The sequence below is a fragment of the Pseudophryne corroboree genome, chromosome 7, assembly GCF_028390025.1.
Source record: "Pseudophryne corroboree isolate aPseCor3 chromosome 7, aPseCor3.hap2, whole genome shotgun sequence".
Taxonomy (NCBI): domain Eukaryota; kingdom Metazoa; phylum Chordata; class Amphibia; order Anura; family Myobatrachidae; genus Pseudophryne; species Pseudophryne corroboree.
The window spans coordinates 33,893,062-33,911,799 of record NC_086450.1 but is presented as its reverse complement, the minus strand read 5'-3'; the positions used below and the strand labels follow the sequence as shown (position 1 = coordinate 33,911,799).

Sequence of the window (18,738 nt, the reverse complement as noted above, 5' to 3'; positions counted from 1 at the left end):
AGTTCAGACGTTTGTAAAAGGGGTACTGCATATACAGCCTCCTTTTGTGCCTCCAGTGGCACTTGGGATCTCAATGTAGTTTTTTTTTTGGATTCCAAAAGTCACATTGGTTTGAACCACTTAAATCTGTGGAGTTAAAATATCTCACATGGAAAGTGGTCATGCTGTTGGCCCTGGCCTGGGCCAGGCGCGTGTCAGAATTGGCGGCTTTATCCTGTAAAAGCCCTTATCTGATTTTCCATTCGGACAGGGCGGAATTGAGGACTCGTCCTCAATTTCTCCCTAAGGTGGTTTCAGCATTTCACTTAAACCAACCTATTGTGGTGCCTGCGGCTACTAGGGACTTGGAGGATTCCAAGTTGCTGGACGTAGTCAGGGCCCTGAAAATATATGTTTCCAGGACGGCTGGAGTCAGAAAATCTGACTCGCTGTTTCTCCTGTATGCACCCAACAAGCTGGGTGCTCCTGCTTCTAAGCAGACGATTGCTCGTTGGATTTGTAGTACAATTCAGCTTGCACATTCTGTGGCAGGCCTGCCACAGCCAAAATCTGTAAAAGCCCATTCCACACGGAAAGTGGGCTCATCTTGGGCGGCTGCCCGAGGGGTCTCGGCTTTACAACTTTGCCGAGCAGCTACTTGGTCAGGGGCAAACACGTTTGCTAAATTCTACAAATTTGATACCCTGGCTGAGGAGGACCTGGAGTTCTCTCATTCGGTGCTGCAGAGTCATCCGCACTCTCCCGCCCGTTTGGGAGCTTTGGTATAATCCCCATGGTCCTTTCGGAGTCCCCAGCATCCACTAGGACGTTAGAGAAAATAAGAATTTACTTACCGATAATTCTATTTCTCATAGTCCGTAGTGGATGCTGGGCGCCCATCCCAAGTGCGGATTGTCTGCATTACTTGTACATAGTTATTGTTACAAAAATCGGGTTATTGTTGTTGTGAGCCATCTTTTCAGAGGCTCCTTCTGTTATCATGCTGTTAACTGGGTTCAGATCACAAGTTGTACGGTGTGATTGGTGTGGCTGGTAATGAGTCTTACCCGGGATTCAAAATCCTTCCTTATTGTGTACGCTCGTCCGGGCACAGTATCCTAACTGAGGCTTGGAGGAGGGTCATAGGGGGAGGAGCCAGTGCACACCAGCTAGTCCTAAAGCTTTTACTTTGTGCCCAGTCTCCTGCGGAGCCGCTATTCCCCATGGTCCTTTCGGAGTCCCCAGCATCCACTACGGACTATGAGAAATAGAATTATCTGTAAGTAAATTCTTATTTTTATTTTTTCAAGTACGTGGATTACAAAAGGATTTACCGAGGAGCCGAAAACACTGGATTATGTGAGTATAATTTTTTCTACAGGTACACAATGGTTTCTACTGGAGAAGAGGACCGACCCTCGTGTGAACATAAGGTAAGTATGTGTATATGGAGGTGTGGATGGATGTATTAAAGTTATACTTTCAAGGTGTGTGTGTGTTGTCTTTATTGGGGTATTTTTTTAGTAGTAGTACTACAGGTACCAGCGGGCCCGTTTTTCCGCCGCATGCTGGTACTTGTGGTTCTCCAAGTACCAGCTTGCGGGGGAGGCTTGCTGGGCCTTGTAGTACTGCTACTAAAAACAATATCAATCACTTTTCACCAAGGCTATCAGCCCCCCATCCGCAGCCTATTGGATGGGGGGGACAGCCTCGGGCTTCACCCCTGGCCCTTGGGTGGCTGGGGGGGGGGGGGGACCCCTTGATTGAAGGGGTCCCCACTCCCCCAGGGTACCCCGGCCAGGGGTGACTAGTTGGATATTTGATGCCACGGCCGCAAGGCACTGTATAAAAGTGACCCCCGGCTGTGGCATTATCTGTCCAGCTAGTGGAGCCCGGTGCTGGTTTCAAAAATACGGGGGACCCCTACTCTTTTTGTCCCCCGTATTTTTGGAACCAGGACCAGGCGCAGAGCCCGATGCTGGTTGCTTAAATATGGGGGAACCCCTGTCCATTTTTTTCCCATATTTCTGCAACCAGGATCGGCTCAAAGAGCCCGAGGCTGGTTTGCCTTAGGAGGGGGGACCCCACGCAATTTTTTAAAAAAATTTAAACTTTATTTTTTTGTTAAACAAAGTGCACAATGAAGCCCAGCACGGATCTCTCAGATCCGGCCGAGATTCATTGTATTAAAGTCGACAGTGTTTTACAAGTCACTCACGTAAAACACTGCCAAAAAAAACGAATGTCATCGACATCGGAAAACCCGAAAATGCAGAATACGGCAGCTTAGTAAATTAGTCGTAATCAATTCAAAAAGTTGCATATTTACACTTTCGATGTCATTCGTGATTGAACTTTGACCTCAAACGGGAAAACACGAATCTTAGTAAATTTACCCCTCTGTCTCTCCAAAGGGCCTTGTGGGGGAATTGTCTTCAGATGAGCATTCCCTGAGTGTGTGGTGTGTCGGTACGTGTGTATCGACATGTCTGAGGTAAAAGGCTCCCCTAAGGAGGTGATGGAGCAAATGTGTGTGTGAGTGGTGTCTCCGTCGACAACGCCGACACCTGTTTGGATTTGTGAAATTAAGTGCTAAGGAAAATTTATTGCACAAAAGATTAGAGAACAGACAGGGAATCTGCCCATGTCTGTCCCTATGTCGCAGAGACCTTCAGAGTCTCTCAATGCTCACTATCCAAAATAATAGACACTGATATCGACACGGAGTCTGACTCCAGTGTCGACTACGATAATGCAAAGTTACAGCCAAAATGGCAGGAAAGTATTCAATATATGATTATTGTAATAAAAAATTTTTTTGCATATCACTGATGACTCATCTGTCCCTGACACAAGGGTACACATGTTTAAGGGGAAGAAAGCTGAGGTAAATTTCCCTCCTCTCATGAAGAAAAAGAGCGGGAATCTCCAGACAAGAGACTGCAGTTTCCCACAAAGAATTCTCAGGGAGTATCCTTTCCCTATTAGGGCCAGGATACAATGGGAATCTTCCCCTAGGGTGTCACGTTTGCCCAAAAGGTAGCGCTGACTTAACAGCTATCCTCAGGGATCCTGCAGATAGCATGCAGTAAAAGTACTTTGAAGTCCATTTACACACTTTCTGGTATACTACTCAGACCGGCGATTGTGTACGGAGGAATTCCAGCTGGGCCGTTTCCTTCACTTCCTACGGTCAGGAGTGAATTTGGGCCTAAAATTGGGGTCCATTAAGGTCCAGATTTCGGCCCTATCCATTTTCTTTTAAAAGGAAAAAAAGCCAAAATACTGCTGACAGCGCCTACAAAAATAAAAACTATATATGAATAAAAAATAAAAATATCTCCTGAGAAACTGCGCCGCCGTACACAGTATGTGGACGTGAAAGAGTAAGGAATTTAAAGCAAAACGAGACGAAACGCGTTAGGATTCTACCTCCAACACACCTGCCCAGGTCTCCATACGTGTCCACACGTACTGATCCGTTTGACTCGCATCTGACGTGCTCACTGCTGCTGACAACGGCGGTGCCTTACGCCATTCCCGGCCAGACATCTATACCGGCGGCTCCGTTCTTCCAATCTCCTCCCGCTGCCTAGCGCCTGTGGGCATTGCAGGACTTTGGCCGAGGACGCTCGGTTCCAATACCAGCCCACACAGAGAGGTAAAACAGCATTCTTTCTACTGAGCATGGTGAGACTGATTAACTGAAATCCCGGGACGGCTGCAATCATTCACTATTATCAGCCACTATCTTTACTATCAGCATTCAGTGACTGTGGACATCTACCAAAGGAATTTATTTCAGTTATTGTCCTTCTTTGTTGAAAGAGAGACCTTTTTACAGAGACCAATAAGGTGTGCTTATAGATTATATGGATGTCTATTCACAATTAGTTGTTTTTTAACCCTTTATATGGTTAATAAATTTATACTGTTTATGCCGGCTCTCATCTTTCTATCTTCTCCTGATATACAGCGCAGCCGTTTTTTGCTTTAAATTCTTTCAAAAGGAGTTGACTTCTCTACCTGAAGTTCAGACGTTTGTAAAGGGAGTGCTGCATATTCAGCCCCTTTTGTGCCTCCAGTGACATCTTGGGATCTTAACGTGGTGTTGAGTTTCCTGAAATCCCACTGGTTTGAACCACTCAAAACGGAGTTGAAATATCTCACGTGGAAGGTGGTCATGCTATTAGCCTTGGCTTCGGCTAGGCGTGTGTCAGAGTTGGCGGCTTTGTCACATAAAAGCCCCTATCTGGGTTTCCATGCGGATAGAGCAGAATTGCGGACCCATCCACAATTTCTGCCGAAAGTGGTTTCATCCTTTCATATAAACCAACCTATGGTGGTGCCTGTGGCTACTACGGACTTGGAGGATTCCGAGTTGCTTGATGTAGTCAGGGCTTTGAAGGTTTATGTAGCCAGAACGACTAGGGTCAGGAAAACAGAGTCTTTGTTTATCCTGTATGCTTCCAACAAGCTTGGTGCTCCTGCTTCAAAGCAGACTATTGCTCGCTGGATCTGTAACACGATTCAGCAGGCTCATTCGGCGGCTGGATTTCCGCTGCCAAGATCAGTTAAGGCCCATTCCACTAGGAAGGTGGGCTCTTCTTGGGCGGCTGCCCGATGGGTCTCGGCATTACAACCTTGCCGAGCGGCTACTTGGTCAGGTTCAAACACTTTTGCAAAGTTCTACAAGTTTGATACCCTAGCCGAGGAGAACCTTGTGTTTGCTCAATCGGTGCTGCAGAGTCATCCGCACTCTCCCGCCCGTTTGGGAGCTTTGGTATAATCCCCATGGTCCTTACGGAGTCCCCAGCATCCACTAGGACGTTAGAGAAAATAAGATTTGACTTACTGGTAAATCTATTTCTCGTAGTACGTAATGGATGCTGGGCGCCCGTCCCAAGTGCGGATTGTCTGCAATACTTGTATATAGTTATTGCTTAAATAAGGGTTATGTTATGGTTGCATCAGGGTTGACCTGTTGCTCTGTTGTTGTTCATACTGTTGACTGGGTATGTTTATCTCAAGTTATACGGTGTGATTGGTGTGGCTGGTATGAATCTTGCCCTGGATTACCAAAATCCTTTCCTTGTACTGTCAGCTCTTCCGGGCACAGTTTCTCTAACTGAGGTCTGGAGGAGGGACATAGAGGGAGGAGCCAGAGCACACCAGAATCTAAATTCTTTCTTAAAGTGCCCATGTCTCCTGCGGAGCCCGTCTATTCCCCATGGTCCTTACGGAGTCCCCAGCATCCACTACGGACTACGAGAAATAGATTTACCGGTAAGTAAAATCTTATTTTTTTACTTACTTTTCCGGAGTCCCACATCGGCGCTGCAGTGGCGGTACCAAAAATTGCCACCATAATGGCCGGTGCGATTGCACAGTAGTTACTCTCCGGAACATGGCAGGCGCCATGTTTCCGGAGACCTGCACATGTACAGTAGACTCTTGCACGATGTTAGAGTCTACTGTGCCGTGAAGAGGATGGGGCCCACCCAGAGTCTGCCCACGGGCCCCCTCCTCTGTTATAACGCCTATGCATGGAGCATAAGTGAAGTTAGGGACCCGTCTGGTGAAGTTTACCTGGACGCGGTGGATGGGCATATTTGGCCAAACTTATGCTTAGAACTTCACTTATACTCCATGTTAATTGTAAGAGTTTTTTTTTTTATTATTTTGACTATCATTATACTTGGTGCATAAAGTGTGCACGTGCATTTTTCTTTATCTTGTATAGTACTAGAAGCCTCAGCATGGCAGGACCTCTTATTATGTTTAAAAATAGGGTGTGCAGTCCAATTCCCCCATTTTTCCATTACTGCAATTACTCGGAGGCTGAATGCTGATTATATTACAGTGAGTGATGTAGTCAGTATGTGTACTGAGGGTGCACTGCGATTGCTGCTTAGGATCACATGATGGGTTTTATTTATTTATTTATTTAGGGGCAAGCGAAGACGCTAATTCTGTGCCAGAGTCTATGGTCTTCCTCTCCATCTTTTTATCACTGGAAAGTTGCCGGATGAGCATATGGAGCCGGTGTGCCGCATGGGCAGGCACATTTTGAACAGATATGGAACTGATATGGAGGGGGCTTGCTCCTTGGTTTGGAGGGGTGGGAAGGGGGGGGAGGTTGTTTTGTAGCTACACACATGATCACCAGCCCTTAATATATCCCTGAGAAAGATTTAATGAATGTCCCATCCAGGAAAGAATCTATTATATAACTTAGATTGCTTTTTAAATGTATCTCCTTAGGACGGAATTTCACCTCTGGTTCAGCTGCTCCAGGAAGAGCTGGAAGATGTATTGGTAAATGCCATCAATTGCATCAGGGTCTTATGCAGCAAGAACCCGGCCAACCAGAAGACCGTTCGAGATCTAGGAGGCATCCCGCTGCTGGTAGAATTCCTGGGTGATAAATCTGGTAACTATTAGAGCATAGGCATACCATAAGCCCTGACATTCCTGGCCCTCCTATGGATACTGCTCTGCTCTGTTTAACATTCTTCAATTAACGGTTTTAACACAAATGAGGTTTCCCAGTATATAGATGATTACTGCGTCTTCAGTACACTTATAGATATATGTAAATATAAATGTTATTACAGTATGTAACAGTGGGGGCACTACCACGTACAGCTTTCTGTGACACAATGTAAAAAAGAAAACGAGAGGGAAGTTTGGCCTGGGTGAGGGGCGCTTAGTTAAGGTAAAATATAAATTTCATTTATTGTACTAAAATAATTTTTCCCAACATCAGCAAAATATTGTACCAGTAAAATAAAGAGAAATTTACAAAAGTTTCAGTGTAAAAGTAAATAAAACAAATAGTGCCACCTAGAAGTTAAAAACTAGCAGCACTTATATGTAAGGTACACTAGGGATTAATTTCTAGAATTGTACATTACTATATCATATCCACTTGTGCGATACTAGAACGTTGCACGGAATCGACGGGATTCTGAGAAGCTGACGCTAAATGTCTTTTGTCTTTGTGTCGTCATTGTATTGTCCGTGCGTGCCAGGAATCTCACACAGGCAGTATCAGACTGGCCCACAGGTACACAGGGGAAACTCCCATTGGGCCTCGCTGCCCAAAAGACCCATCTCCTCTTCTAGCAATCAGGTTCCAGACTGGGCACTTAAGTTATACGTTATACATATGTTACACTATACTGCACAGGACTATGGTGTATTTTTTTTACAGTGCATTGCTGTTATTAATCTGGTACATTATCATGCATGCATACTGTATCGTTATTATTATTTTTATTATTATGGTACCTATCACTGCATTCCCCCAGTGGGGCCCTTTATGCCCCAGTCTGACACTGCATACTGTAGGTGAGATCTGCTGAGTAAGTGCCCGCTTCCTTGCAGCCATCCTGGTACTGGACTCTGCTTATCTGTCTTATTCTCCCTTTCCCCATGAAGATGTCTTATTAGGTGCGGCCTCAGCTGCCATTGCAGAGATGTCTCGGGGAAACAAACTGATCCAGGATGCTATTGCCCAGGAAAACGCAGTTGTGTCTCTGATTAATATTATCCAGCAGAAGAAGCTCCATATTCAGGTGAAGGCGGCTATGGCGGTGGAGGCTCTTGCTGATCACAACGCCGCCATACAAAGAGAGTTCCTTGACAGATCAGTATGGAAACATATACTAAAGCTCCTCAAGGCAAGTCTCCTTCAGTGATGCCGCTATAGTGGGATAGGTTTTGATTGTCGTTGGTTGGGGCAGTATAGCGTAGGTCAGGTCTCAGGTCACACAGAGTTACTTTAATTATTTCAGGTGTTCCAGCTGGAGGTCAGGGAACAGGGCAGCACAACTCTCTGGGCACTGGCTGGTCAGACGTGGAAGCAACAGAAGGCCATGGCGGAACGCATCGGGTGTAACTTCATTATAGACATGCTCCTGTCGCCCTCTGATAAGATGCAGTATGTGGGTGAGTACGTCTTCTGCACTGAGCCCAGCGGGCACCACCAGCCGTCAGTCACCTGATAAATAGTCATATGTGTTTCACGGAGTCCCAAAGTTGCTTTTTAGTGCTAATCAGTGATTCAGCCACAGCCGGATTAAGGGGGAAGCACAAGGGGTAAGTACCATAGGACCCCCTTCTCTCTGGGACCCCCGTGGACAGAGAATCACAAGTTAAATGACCCTGACCTTATAGGACTATGGGTAAAATGTCTATATTATTGTATGATAACATTATACTCTTTATTTGAGACCATAGGAACCCCGTCTTAAGTCACAAAAGGTCTTATTCTAGTTTGGGGTGCAGCATTTTGTAAGAGGGCTTTTAAAGGGATGGCTGCCTTCTGTGTTGATCTGTTATTTGTCAGGTGTTACATAAGTGAAAACGTATAAAAAGCAGGAGGTGCACTCAGAAAGAGCACAACGCATCGATATATAGGCAGCCTCCTATATAGGTCTCTCCGTATGGAAAATACTAGGCAGTTTACCACCCTAAATCTAATCCTCCCCACAGCACAACAAGGTTTTGCCAAGGTACAAAATTGCCCCTTCTAGCTGCAAATAAGGGCAATATGCTTTTCATACGTTATAATAAGCCATATTGATGCACTATTTTATATACTTTATTTCTCTGACGTCCTAAGTGGATGCTGGGGACTCCGTAAGGACCATGGGGAATAGCGGCTCCGCAGGAGACAGGGCACAAAAGTAAAAGCTTTAGGATCAGGTGGTGTGCACTGGCTCCTCCCCCTATGACCCTCCTCCAAGCCTCAGTTAGGTTTTTGTGCCCGGCCGAGAAGGGTGCAATCTAGGTGGCTCTCCTAAAGAGCTGCTTAGAGTAAAAGTTTTGTTAGGTTTTTTATTTTCAGTGAGTCCTGCTGGCAACAGGCTCACTGCAACGAGGGACTTAGGGGAGAAGAAGTGAACTCACCTGCGTGCAGGATGGATTGGCTTCTTAGGCTACTGGACACTAGATCCAGAGGGACGATCACAGGTACAGCCTGGATGGGTCACCGGAGCCGCGCCGCCGACCCCCTTGCAGATGCCGAAGAGAGAAGAGGTCCAGAAACCGGCGGCTGAAGACTTCTCAGTCTTCATGAGGTAGCGCACAGCACTGCAGCTGTGCGCCATTGCTCTCAGCACACTTCACACCAACGGTCACTGAGGGTGCAGGGCGCTGGGGGGGGCGCCCTGGGCAGCAATGAAAGTACCTATTCTGGCTAAAAATACATCACATATAGCCTCTGGGGCTATATGGATGTATTTAACCCCTGCCAGGTTGTTAGAAAAACGGGAGAAGAAGCCCACCGAAAAGGGGGCGGGGCCTATTATCCTCAGCACACAGCGCCATTTTCCTACACAGCTCCGCTGCTAGGAAGGCTCCCAGGCTCTCCCCTGCACTGCACTACAGAAACAGGGTTAAAACAGAGAGGGGGGGCATTTTATGTGGCGATATTAATATATATTAAGATGCTATAAGGGAAAACACTTATATAAGGTTGTCCCTGTAAAATTATAGCGTTTTAGTGTGTGCTGGCAAACTCTCCCTCTGTCTCCCCAAAGGGCTAGTGGGGTCCTGTTCTCTATCAGAGCATTCCCTGCGTGTGTGCTGTGTATCGGTACGTGTGTGTCGACATGTATGAGGACGATGTTGGTGAGGAGGCGGAGCAATTGCCTGTAATGGTGATGTCACTCTCTAGGGAGTCGACACCGGAATGGATGGCTTATTTAGGGAATTACGTGATAATGTCAACACGCTGCAAGGTCGGTTGACGACATGAGACGGCCGGCAAACCAATTAGTACCTGTCCAGGCGTCTCAAACACCGTCACACGGACACTGACTCCAGTGTCGACGGTGAAGAAACAAACGTATTTTCCATTAGGGCCACACGTTACATGTTAAGGGCAATGAAGGAGGTGTTACATATTTCTGATACTACAAGTACCACAAAAAAGGGTATTATGTGGGGTGTGAAAAAACTACCTGTAGTTTTTCCTGAATCAGATAAATTAAATGAAGTGTGTGATGATGCGTGGGTTTCCCCCGATAGAAAATTATTGGCGTTATACCCTTTCCCGCCAGAAGTTAGGGCGCGTTGGGAAACACCCCCTAGGGTGGATAAGGCGCTCACACGCTTATCAAAACAAGTGGCGTTACCGTCTCCAGATACGGCCGCCCTCAAGGAGCCAGCTGATAGGAGGCTGGAAAATATCCAAAAAAGTATATACACACATACTGGTGTTATACTGCGACCAGCGATCGCCTCAGCCTGGATGTGCAGCGCTGGGGTGGCTTGGTCGGATTCCCTGACTGAAAATATTGATACCCTTGATAGGGACAGTATTTTATTGACTATAGAGCATTTAAAGGATGCATTTCTATATATGCGAGATGCACAGAGGGATATTTGCACTCTGGCATCAAGAGTAAGTGCGATGTCCATGTCTGCCAGAAGATGTTTATGGACACGACAGTGGTCAGGTGATGCAGATTCCAAACGGCACATGGAAGTATTGCCGTATAAAGGGGAGGAGTTATTTGGGGTCGGTCCATCGGACCTGGTGGCCACGGCAACAGCGGGAAAATCCACCTTTTTTACCCCAAGTCACATCTCAGCAGAAAAAGACACCGTCTTTTCAGCCTCAGTCCTTTCGTCCCCATAAGGGCAAGCGGGCAAAAGGCCAGTCATATCTGCCCAGGGGTAGAGGAAAGGGAAGAAGACTGCAGCAGGCAACCCCTTCCCAGGAACAGAAGCCCTCCACCGCTTCTGCCAAGTCCTCAGCATGACGCTGGGGCCGTACAAGCGGACTCAGGTGCGGTGGGGGGTCGTCTCAAGAGTTTCAGCACGCAGTGGGCTCACTCGCAAGTGGACCCCTGGATCCTACAAGTAGTATCCCAGGGGTACAGATTGGAAATTCGAGACGTCTCCCCCTCGCAGGTTCCTGAAGTCTGCTTTACCAACGTCTCCCTCCGACAGGGAGGCAGTATTGGAAACAATTCACAAGCTGTATTCCCAGCAGGTGATAATCAAAGTACCCCTCCTACAACAAGGAAAGGGGTATTATTCCACACTATTTGTGGTACTGAAGCCAGATGGCTCGGTGAGACCTATTCTAAATCTGAAATCTTTGAACACTTACATACAAAGGTTCAAATCAAGATGGAGTCACTCAGAGCAGTGATAGCGAACCAGGAAGAAGGGGACTATATGGTGTCCCTGGACATCAAGGATGCTTACCTCCATGTCCCAATTTGCCCTTCTCACCAAGGGTACCTCAGGTTCGTGGTACAGAACTGTCACTATCAGTTTCAGACGCTGCCGTTTGGATTGTCCACGGCACCCCGGGTCTTTACCAAGGTAATGGCCGAAATGATGATTCTTCTTCAAAGAAAAGGCGTCTTAATTATCCCTTACTTGGACGATCTCCTGATAAGGGCAAGGTCCAGAGAACAGTTGGAGGTCGGAGTAGCACTATCTCAAGTAGTTCTACGACAGCACGGGTGGATTCTAAATATTCCAAAATCGCAGCTGATTCCGACGACACGTCTGCTGTTCCTAGGGATGATTCTGGACACAGTCCAGAAAAAGGTGTTTCTCCCGGAGGAGAAAGCCAGGGAGTTATCCGAGCTAGTCAGAAACCTCCTAAAACCAGGCCAAGTGTCAGTGCATCAATGCACAAGAGTCCTGGGAACAATGGTGGCTTCTTACGAAGCGATTCCGTTCGGCAGATTTCACGCAAGAATTTTTCAGTGGGATCTGCTGGACGAATGGTCCGGATCGCATCTTCAGATGCATCAGCGGATAATCCTGTCTCCAAGGACAAGGGTGTCTCTTCTGTGGTGGCTGCAGAGTGCTCATCTACTAGAGGGCAGCAGATTCGGCATTCAGGACTGGGTCCTGGTGACCACGGATGCCAGCCTGAGAGGCTGGGGAGCAGTCACACAGGGAAGAAATTTCCAAGGAGTGTGGTCAAGTCTGGAGACTTCTCTCCACATAAATATACTGGAGCTAAGGGCAATTTACAATGCTCTGAGCCTAGGAAGACCTCTGCTTCAAAGTCAACCGGTGCTGATCCAGTCGGACAACATCACGGCAGTCGCCCACGTAAACAGACAGGGCGGCACAAGAAGCAGGAGGGAAATGGCAGCAAGGATTCTTCGCGGGGCGAAAAATCATGTGATAACACTGTCAGCGGTGTTCATTCCGGGAGTGGACAACTGGGAAGCAGACTTCCTCAGCAGGCACGACCTCCACCCGGGAGAGTGGGGACTTCATCTGGAAGTCTTCCACATGATTGTGAACCGTTGGGAAAGACCAAAGGTGGACATGATGGCGTCCCGTCTGAACAAAAAACTGGACAGGTATTGCGCCAGGTCAAGAGACCCTCAGGCAATAGCTGGGACGCTCTGGTAACACCGTGGGTGTACCAGTCGGTGTATGTGTTCCCTCCTCTGCCTCTCATACCCAAGGTACTGAGAATTATAAGACGGAGAGGAGTAAGAACTATACTCGTGGCTCCGGATTGGCCAAGAAGGACTTGGTACCCGGAACTTCAAGAGATACTAAGAAGGGACTTGCTTCAGCAAGGATCATGTCTGTTCCAAGACTTACCGCGGCTGCGTTTGACGGCATGGCGGTTGAACGCCGGATCCTAAGGGAAAAAGGCATTCCGGAAGAGGTCATCCCTACCCTGGTCAGAGCCAGGAAGGAGGTGACCGCACAACATTATCACCGCATTTGGCGAAAATATGTTGCATGGTGTGAGGCCAAGAAGGCCCCCACGGAGGAATTTCAACTCGGTCGATTCCTGCATTTCCTACAAACAGGAGTGTCTATGGGCCTCAAATTGGGGTCCATTAAGGTTCAAATTTCGGCCCTGTCGATTTTCTTCCGGAAAGAATTGGCTTCAGTTCCTGAAGTCCAGAAGTTTGTCAAGGGAGTACTGCATATACAACCCCCTTTTGTGCCTCCAGTGGCACTGTGGGATCTCAACGTAGTTCTGGGATTCCTCAAATCACATTGGTTTAAACCGCTCAAATCTGTGGATTTGAAATATCTCACATGGAAAGTGACCATGCTGTTGGCCCTGGCCTCGGCCAGGCGAGTGTCAGAATTGGCGGCTTTGTCTCACAAAAGCCCATATCTGATTGTCCATTCGGACAGGGCAGAGCTGCGGACTCGTCCCCAGTTTCTCCCTAAGGTGGTGTCAGCGTTTCAACTGAACCAGCTTATTGTGGTACCTGCGGCTAGATGTTGTCAGGGCCCTGAAAATATAGGTTTCCAGGACGGCTGGAGTCAGGAAAACTGACTTGCTGTTATCCTGTATGCACCCAACAAACTGGGTGCTCTTGCTTCTAAGCAGACGATTGCTAGTTGGATGTGTAGTACAATTCAGCTTGCACATTCTGTGGCAGGCCTGCCACAGCCAAAATATGTAAATGCCCATTCCACAAGAAAGGTGGGCTCATCTTGGGCGGCTGCCCGAGGGGTCTCGGCTTTACAACTTTGCCGAGCTGCTACTTGGTCAGGGGCAAACACGTTTGCAAAATTCTACAAATTTGATACCCTCGCTGAGGAGGACCTGGAGTTCTCTCATTCGGTGCTGCAGAGTCATCCGCACTCTCCCGCCCGTTTGGGAGCTTTGGTATAATCCCCATGGTCCTTACGGAGTCCCCAGCATCCACTTAGGACGTCAGAGAAAATAAGAATTTACTTACCGATAATTCTATTTCTCGTAGTCCGTAGTGGATGCTGGGCGCCCATCCCAAGTGCGGATTGTCTGCAATACTTGTACATAGTTATTGTTACAAAAATCGGGTTATTATTGTTGTGAGCCATCTTTTCAGAGGCTCCGCTGTTATCATGCTGTTAACTGGGTTCAGATCACAGGTTGTACGGTGTGATTGGTGTGGCTGGTATGAGTCTTACCCGGGATTCAAAATCCTTCCTTATTGTGTACGCTCGTCCGGGCACAGTATCCTAACTGAGGCTTGGAGGAGGGTCATAGGGGGAGGAGCCAGTGCACACCACCTGATCCTAAAGCTTTTACTTTTGTGCCCTGTCTCCTGCGGAGCCGCTATTCCCCATGGTCCTTACGGAGTCCCCAGCATCCACTACGGACTACGAGAAATAGAATTATCGGTAAGTAAATTCTTATTTTTTTTACCATTGTCTTAATATCTGTTGTTACGGGATCCCACCGTGATGCCTGTCATACATCTTACAATTGTTTGGCTGCTGAGATCAATCCCACGCAGTCCCCAGGCTGGACTGTCCTAGCCTAGTGATGGTTGTAGTTGTAGTTAGGGGGTGGGGATCCTACACTTTTCCTCTTCCTGCAATTGCCGCAGCAAGCCTAGGCTATGGGCACTAGTTGTGGATCACTTTTTGTGGTTGAGGCTAATTTATTTGAATATCTAGGTATTTATTTTCTAAAACTGTTATTTTGTTACACTGCCAAGGCCATCAGCATACAGTATATCATGTGCCAAGGTGGAGCACTTGTGCCGCGATTTGCGCTGATGCTGGTACCGATGTGAGCGAGGGGAAAATTACGCATAATGTAGATGCATGTCTGAAGCATCGTATTTATTCTTACAAATAGATCTGCCAGAAGTGCACGGTGACCTGTAAATTACTTGTATAATTCACAGCAGAACTGGGGGATGTATTGCCATTATTTTCACCATAAATAAAATTCCGGTCGTGTCCGTTATTCAATACAAATACCAGTCTAATAAACTACTGAGTGTATTATTTTCAAATACATTTGCAATGCACAGATTGTCCCCAAACTTGCACTATCTTTTGTATGAGAGATCTGATATCTCCTACATGAGAACTACGACCAACGTCTTGGGTGTATCCCCTGGAAATCGGTTGTATGTGATACACAACTGATAAGTCAATTCTGTTCAACCTTATGTGGTTGTGGAAGGGGCTGGGTTAGTTAGAGGACCGGTCACAAGCCACTGTCTGTTTGTTGTGTGTATTGTCCCTGCTGTTATCCTCACCTACTCCCCACCTAGTATTCGACCTGTAAGAGAGGCAGCAGAGTCCGGGGTAACAGCTGCATAGTGAGTCTAGGGATAACAGTATCATGGTGACCCCCGCCCAAGATAACAGTTGCGTGGTGAGTCTGGGGATAACAGCTGCATGGTGAGTCTGGGGATAACAGTTGCATGGTGAGTCTGGGGATAACAGTTGCGTGGTGAGTCTGCGGATAACAGCTGCATGGTGAGCCCGGGGATAACAGCTGTATGGTGAGTCTGGGTATAACAGCTACATGGTGAGTCTGGGGATAACAGCTGCATGATGAGTCTGGGGATAACAGCTGCATGGTGAGTCTGGGGATAACAGTTGCGTGGTGAGTCTGCGGATAACAGCTGCATGGTGAGTCTGGGGATAACAGTTGCGTGGTGAGTCTGGGGATAACAGTTCCGTGGTGAGTCTAGGGATAGCAGCTGCATGGTGAGTCTGGGGATAACAGCTGCATGGTGAGTCTTGGGATAACAGTTGCGTGGTGAGTCTGGGGATAACAGTTGCATGGTGAGCCCGGGGATAATAGCTGCATGGTGAGTCTGGGGATAGCAGCTGCATGGTGAGTCTGGGGATAGCAGCTGCATGGTGAGTCTGGGGATAGCAGCTGCATGGTGAGTCTGGGTATAACAGCTGTATGGTGAGTCTGGGTATAACAGCTACATGGTGATCCCAGGGATAACAGCTGCATGGGGAGTCTGGGTATAACAGCTGTATGGTGAGTCTGGGGATAACAGCCGCGTGGTGAGTCTGGGGATAACAGCTGCGTGGTGAGTCTGGGGATAGCAACTGCATGGTGAGTCTGGGGATAACAGCCGTGTGGTGAGTCTGGGGATTCAAGCTGCATGGTGAGTCTGGGGATAACAGCTGCATGGTGAGTCTGGGTATAACAGCTACATGGTGATCCCAGGGATAACAGCTGCATGGGGAGTCTGGGGATAACAGCTGCGTGGTGAGTCTGGGTATAACAGCTGCGTGGTGAGTCTGGGTATAACAGCTGCATGGTGAGTCTGGGTATAACAGCTCCATGGTGAGTCTGGAGATAACAGCTGTATGGTGAGTCTGGGTATAACAGCTACATGGTGAGTCTGGGGATAACAGCTGCGTGATGAGTCTGGGGATAACAGCTGCATGATGAGTCTGGGGATAACAGCTGCTTGGTGAGCCTGGAGATAACAGCTGCTTGGTGAGTCTGGGGATAACAGCTGCGTGGTGAGTCTGGGGATAACAGCTGCATGGTGAGTTTGGGGATAGCAGCTGCATGGTGAGTCTGGGTATAACAGCTGCATGGTGAGTCTGGGGATAGCAGCTGCATGGTGAGTCTGGGTATAACAGCTGTATGGTGAGTCTGGGGATAACAGCCGCGTAGTGAGTCTGGGGATAACAGCTGCGTGGTGAGTCTGGGGATAGCAACTGCATGGTGAGTCTGGGGATAGCAGCTGCGTGGTGAGTCTGGGGATAGCTGCTGCATGGTGAGTCTGGGTATAACAGCTGTATGGTGAGTCTGGGGATAACAGCCGCGTGGTGAGTCTGGGGATAACAGCTGCGTGGTGAGTCTGGGGATAGCAACTGCATGGTGAGTCTGGGGATAACAGCCGTGTGGTGAGTCTGGGGATTCAAGCTGCATGGTGAGTCTGGGGATAATAGCTGCATGATGAGTCTGGGGATAACAGCTGCATGGTGAGTCTGGGTATAACAGCTACATGGTGATCCCAGGGATAACAGCTGCATGGGGAGTCTGGGGATAACAGCTGCGTGGTGAGTCTGGGTATAACAGCTGCGTGGTGAGTCTGGGTATAACAGCTGCATGGTGAGTCTGGGTATAACAGCTGCATGGTGAGTCTGGAGATAACAGCTGTATGGTGAGTCTGGGTATAACAGCTACATGGTGAGTCTGGGGATAACAGCTGCGTGATGAGTCTGGGGATAACAGCTGCATGATGAGTCTGGGGATAACAGCTGCATGATGAGTCTGGGGATAACAGCTGCTTGGTGAGCCTGGAGATAACAGCTGCTTGGTGAGTTGGGGATAACAGCTGCTTGGTGAGTCTGGGGATAACAGCTGCATGGTGAGTTTGGGGATAACAGCTGCATGGTGAGCCCAGGGATAACAGCTGCATGGTGAGCCCGGGGATAACAGCTGTATGGTGAGTCTGGGTATAACAGCTACATGGTGAGTCTGGGGATAACAGCTGCATGGTGAGTCTGGGGATAACAGCTGCGTGGTGAGTCTGGGGATAACAGCTGCGTGGTGAGTCTGGGGATAACAGCTGCGTGGTGAGTCTGGGGATAACAGCTGCGTGGTGAGTCTGGGGATAACAGTTGCGTGGTGAGCCCGGGGATAATAGCTGCATGGTGAGTCTGGGGATAGCAGCTGCATGGTGAGTCTGGGGATAACAGCTGCATGGTGAGTCTTGGGATAACAGTTGCGTGGTGAGTCTGGGGATAACAGTTGCGTGGTGAGCCCGGGGATAATAGCTGCATGGTGAGTCTGGGGATAGCAGCTGCATGGTGAGTCTGGGGATAGCAGCTGCATGGTGAGTCTGGGTATAACAGCTGCATGGTGAGTCTGGGGATAACAGCCGCGTGGTGAGTCTGGGGATAACAGCCGCGTGGTGTGTCTGGGGATAACAGCTGCATGGTGAGTCTGGGGATAGCAACTGCATGGTGAGTCTGGGGATAACAGCTGCATGGTGAGTCTGGGGATAACAGCCGCGTGGTGAGTCTGGGGATAACAGCTGCATGGTGAGTCTGGGGATAATAGCTGCATGATGAGTCTGGGGATAACAGCTGCATGGTGAGTCTGGGTATAACAGCTACATGGTGATCCCAGGGATAACAGCTGCATGGGGAGTCTGGGGATAACAGCTGCGTGGTGAGTCTGGGTATAACAGCTGCATGGTGAGTCTGGGTATAACAGCTGCATGGTGAGTCTGGGGATAACAGCTGTATGGTGAGTCTGGGTATAACAGCTACATGGTGAGTCTGGGGATAACAGCTGCGTGATGAGTCTGGGGATAACAGCTGCATGATGAGTCTGGGGATAACAGCTGCATGATGAGTCTGGGGATAACAGCTGCTTGGTGAGCCTGGAGATAACAGCTGCTTGGTGAGTTGGGGATAACAGCTGCTTGGTGAGTCTGGGGATAACAGCTGCATGGTGACTTTGGGGATAACAGCTGCATGGTGAGCCCAGGGATAACAGCTGCATGGTGAGCCCGGGGATAACAGCTGTATGGTGAGTCTGGGTATAACAGCTACATGGTGAGTCTGGGGATAACAGCTGCATGATGAGTGTGGGGATAACAGCTGCATGATGAGTCTGGGGATAACAGCTGCATGATGAGTCTGGGGATAATAGCTGCTTGGTGAGTCTGGGGATAATAGCTGCTTGGTGAGTCTGGGGATAACAGCTGCATTTTGAGTTTGGGAATAACAGCTGCATGGTGAGCCCAGGGATAACAGCTGCATGGTGAGCCCAGGGATAACAGCTGCATGGTGAGTCTGGGGATAACAGCTGCATGGTGAGTCAGTGGATAACAGCTGCATGGTGAGTCTGGGGATAACAGCTGCATGGTGAGTCAGAGGATAACATCTGCATGGTGAGTCTGGGGATAACAGCTGCATGGTGAGTCAGAGGATAACATCTGCATGGTGCAGCCACTGGGTCTCCAGCTAGGGGAAGCAGCATCTTAGTAATTTGCTCTACTCAGTGGTAGCGCAGCTGTATGT

At 48.4% G+C, this 18,738-nt stretch overlaps 1 protein-coding gene across 7 annotated transcripts in view; it reads left to right on the top strand.

Moving 5' to 3' along the window:
• The window catches only part of ANKAR (ankyrin and armadillo repeat containing), a 356,791-nt gene that overhangs the window by 181,671 nt on the left and 156,382 nt on the right, over nucleotides 1-18,738 (top strand). For all 7 annotated transcript variants that reach the window (XR_010181859.1, XR_010181860.1, XM_063932915.1 and 4 more), the window contains 3 exons: nucleotides 6,244-6,412; nucleotides 7,423-7,664; nucleotides 7,779-7,932. Coding sequence is in view for 5 of the 7 variants with exons in the window: in XM_063932915.1 (XP_063788985.1) it covers nucleotides 6,244-6,412; nucleotides 7,423-7,664; nucleotides 7,779-7,932 (565 nt within the window). In the remaining 2 variants the exon portion in view is untranslated. The remainder of the gene's footprint in view (nucleotides 1-6,243; nucleotides 6,413-7,422; nucleotides 7,665-7,778; nucleotides 7,933-18,738) is intronic.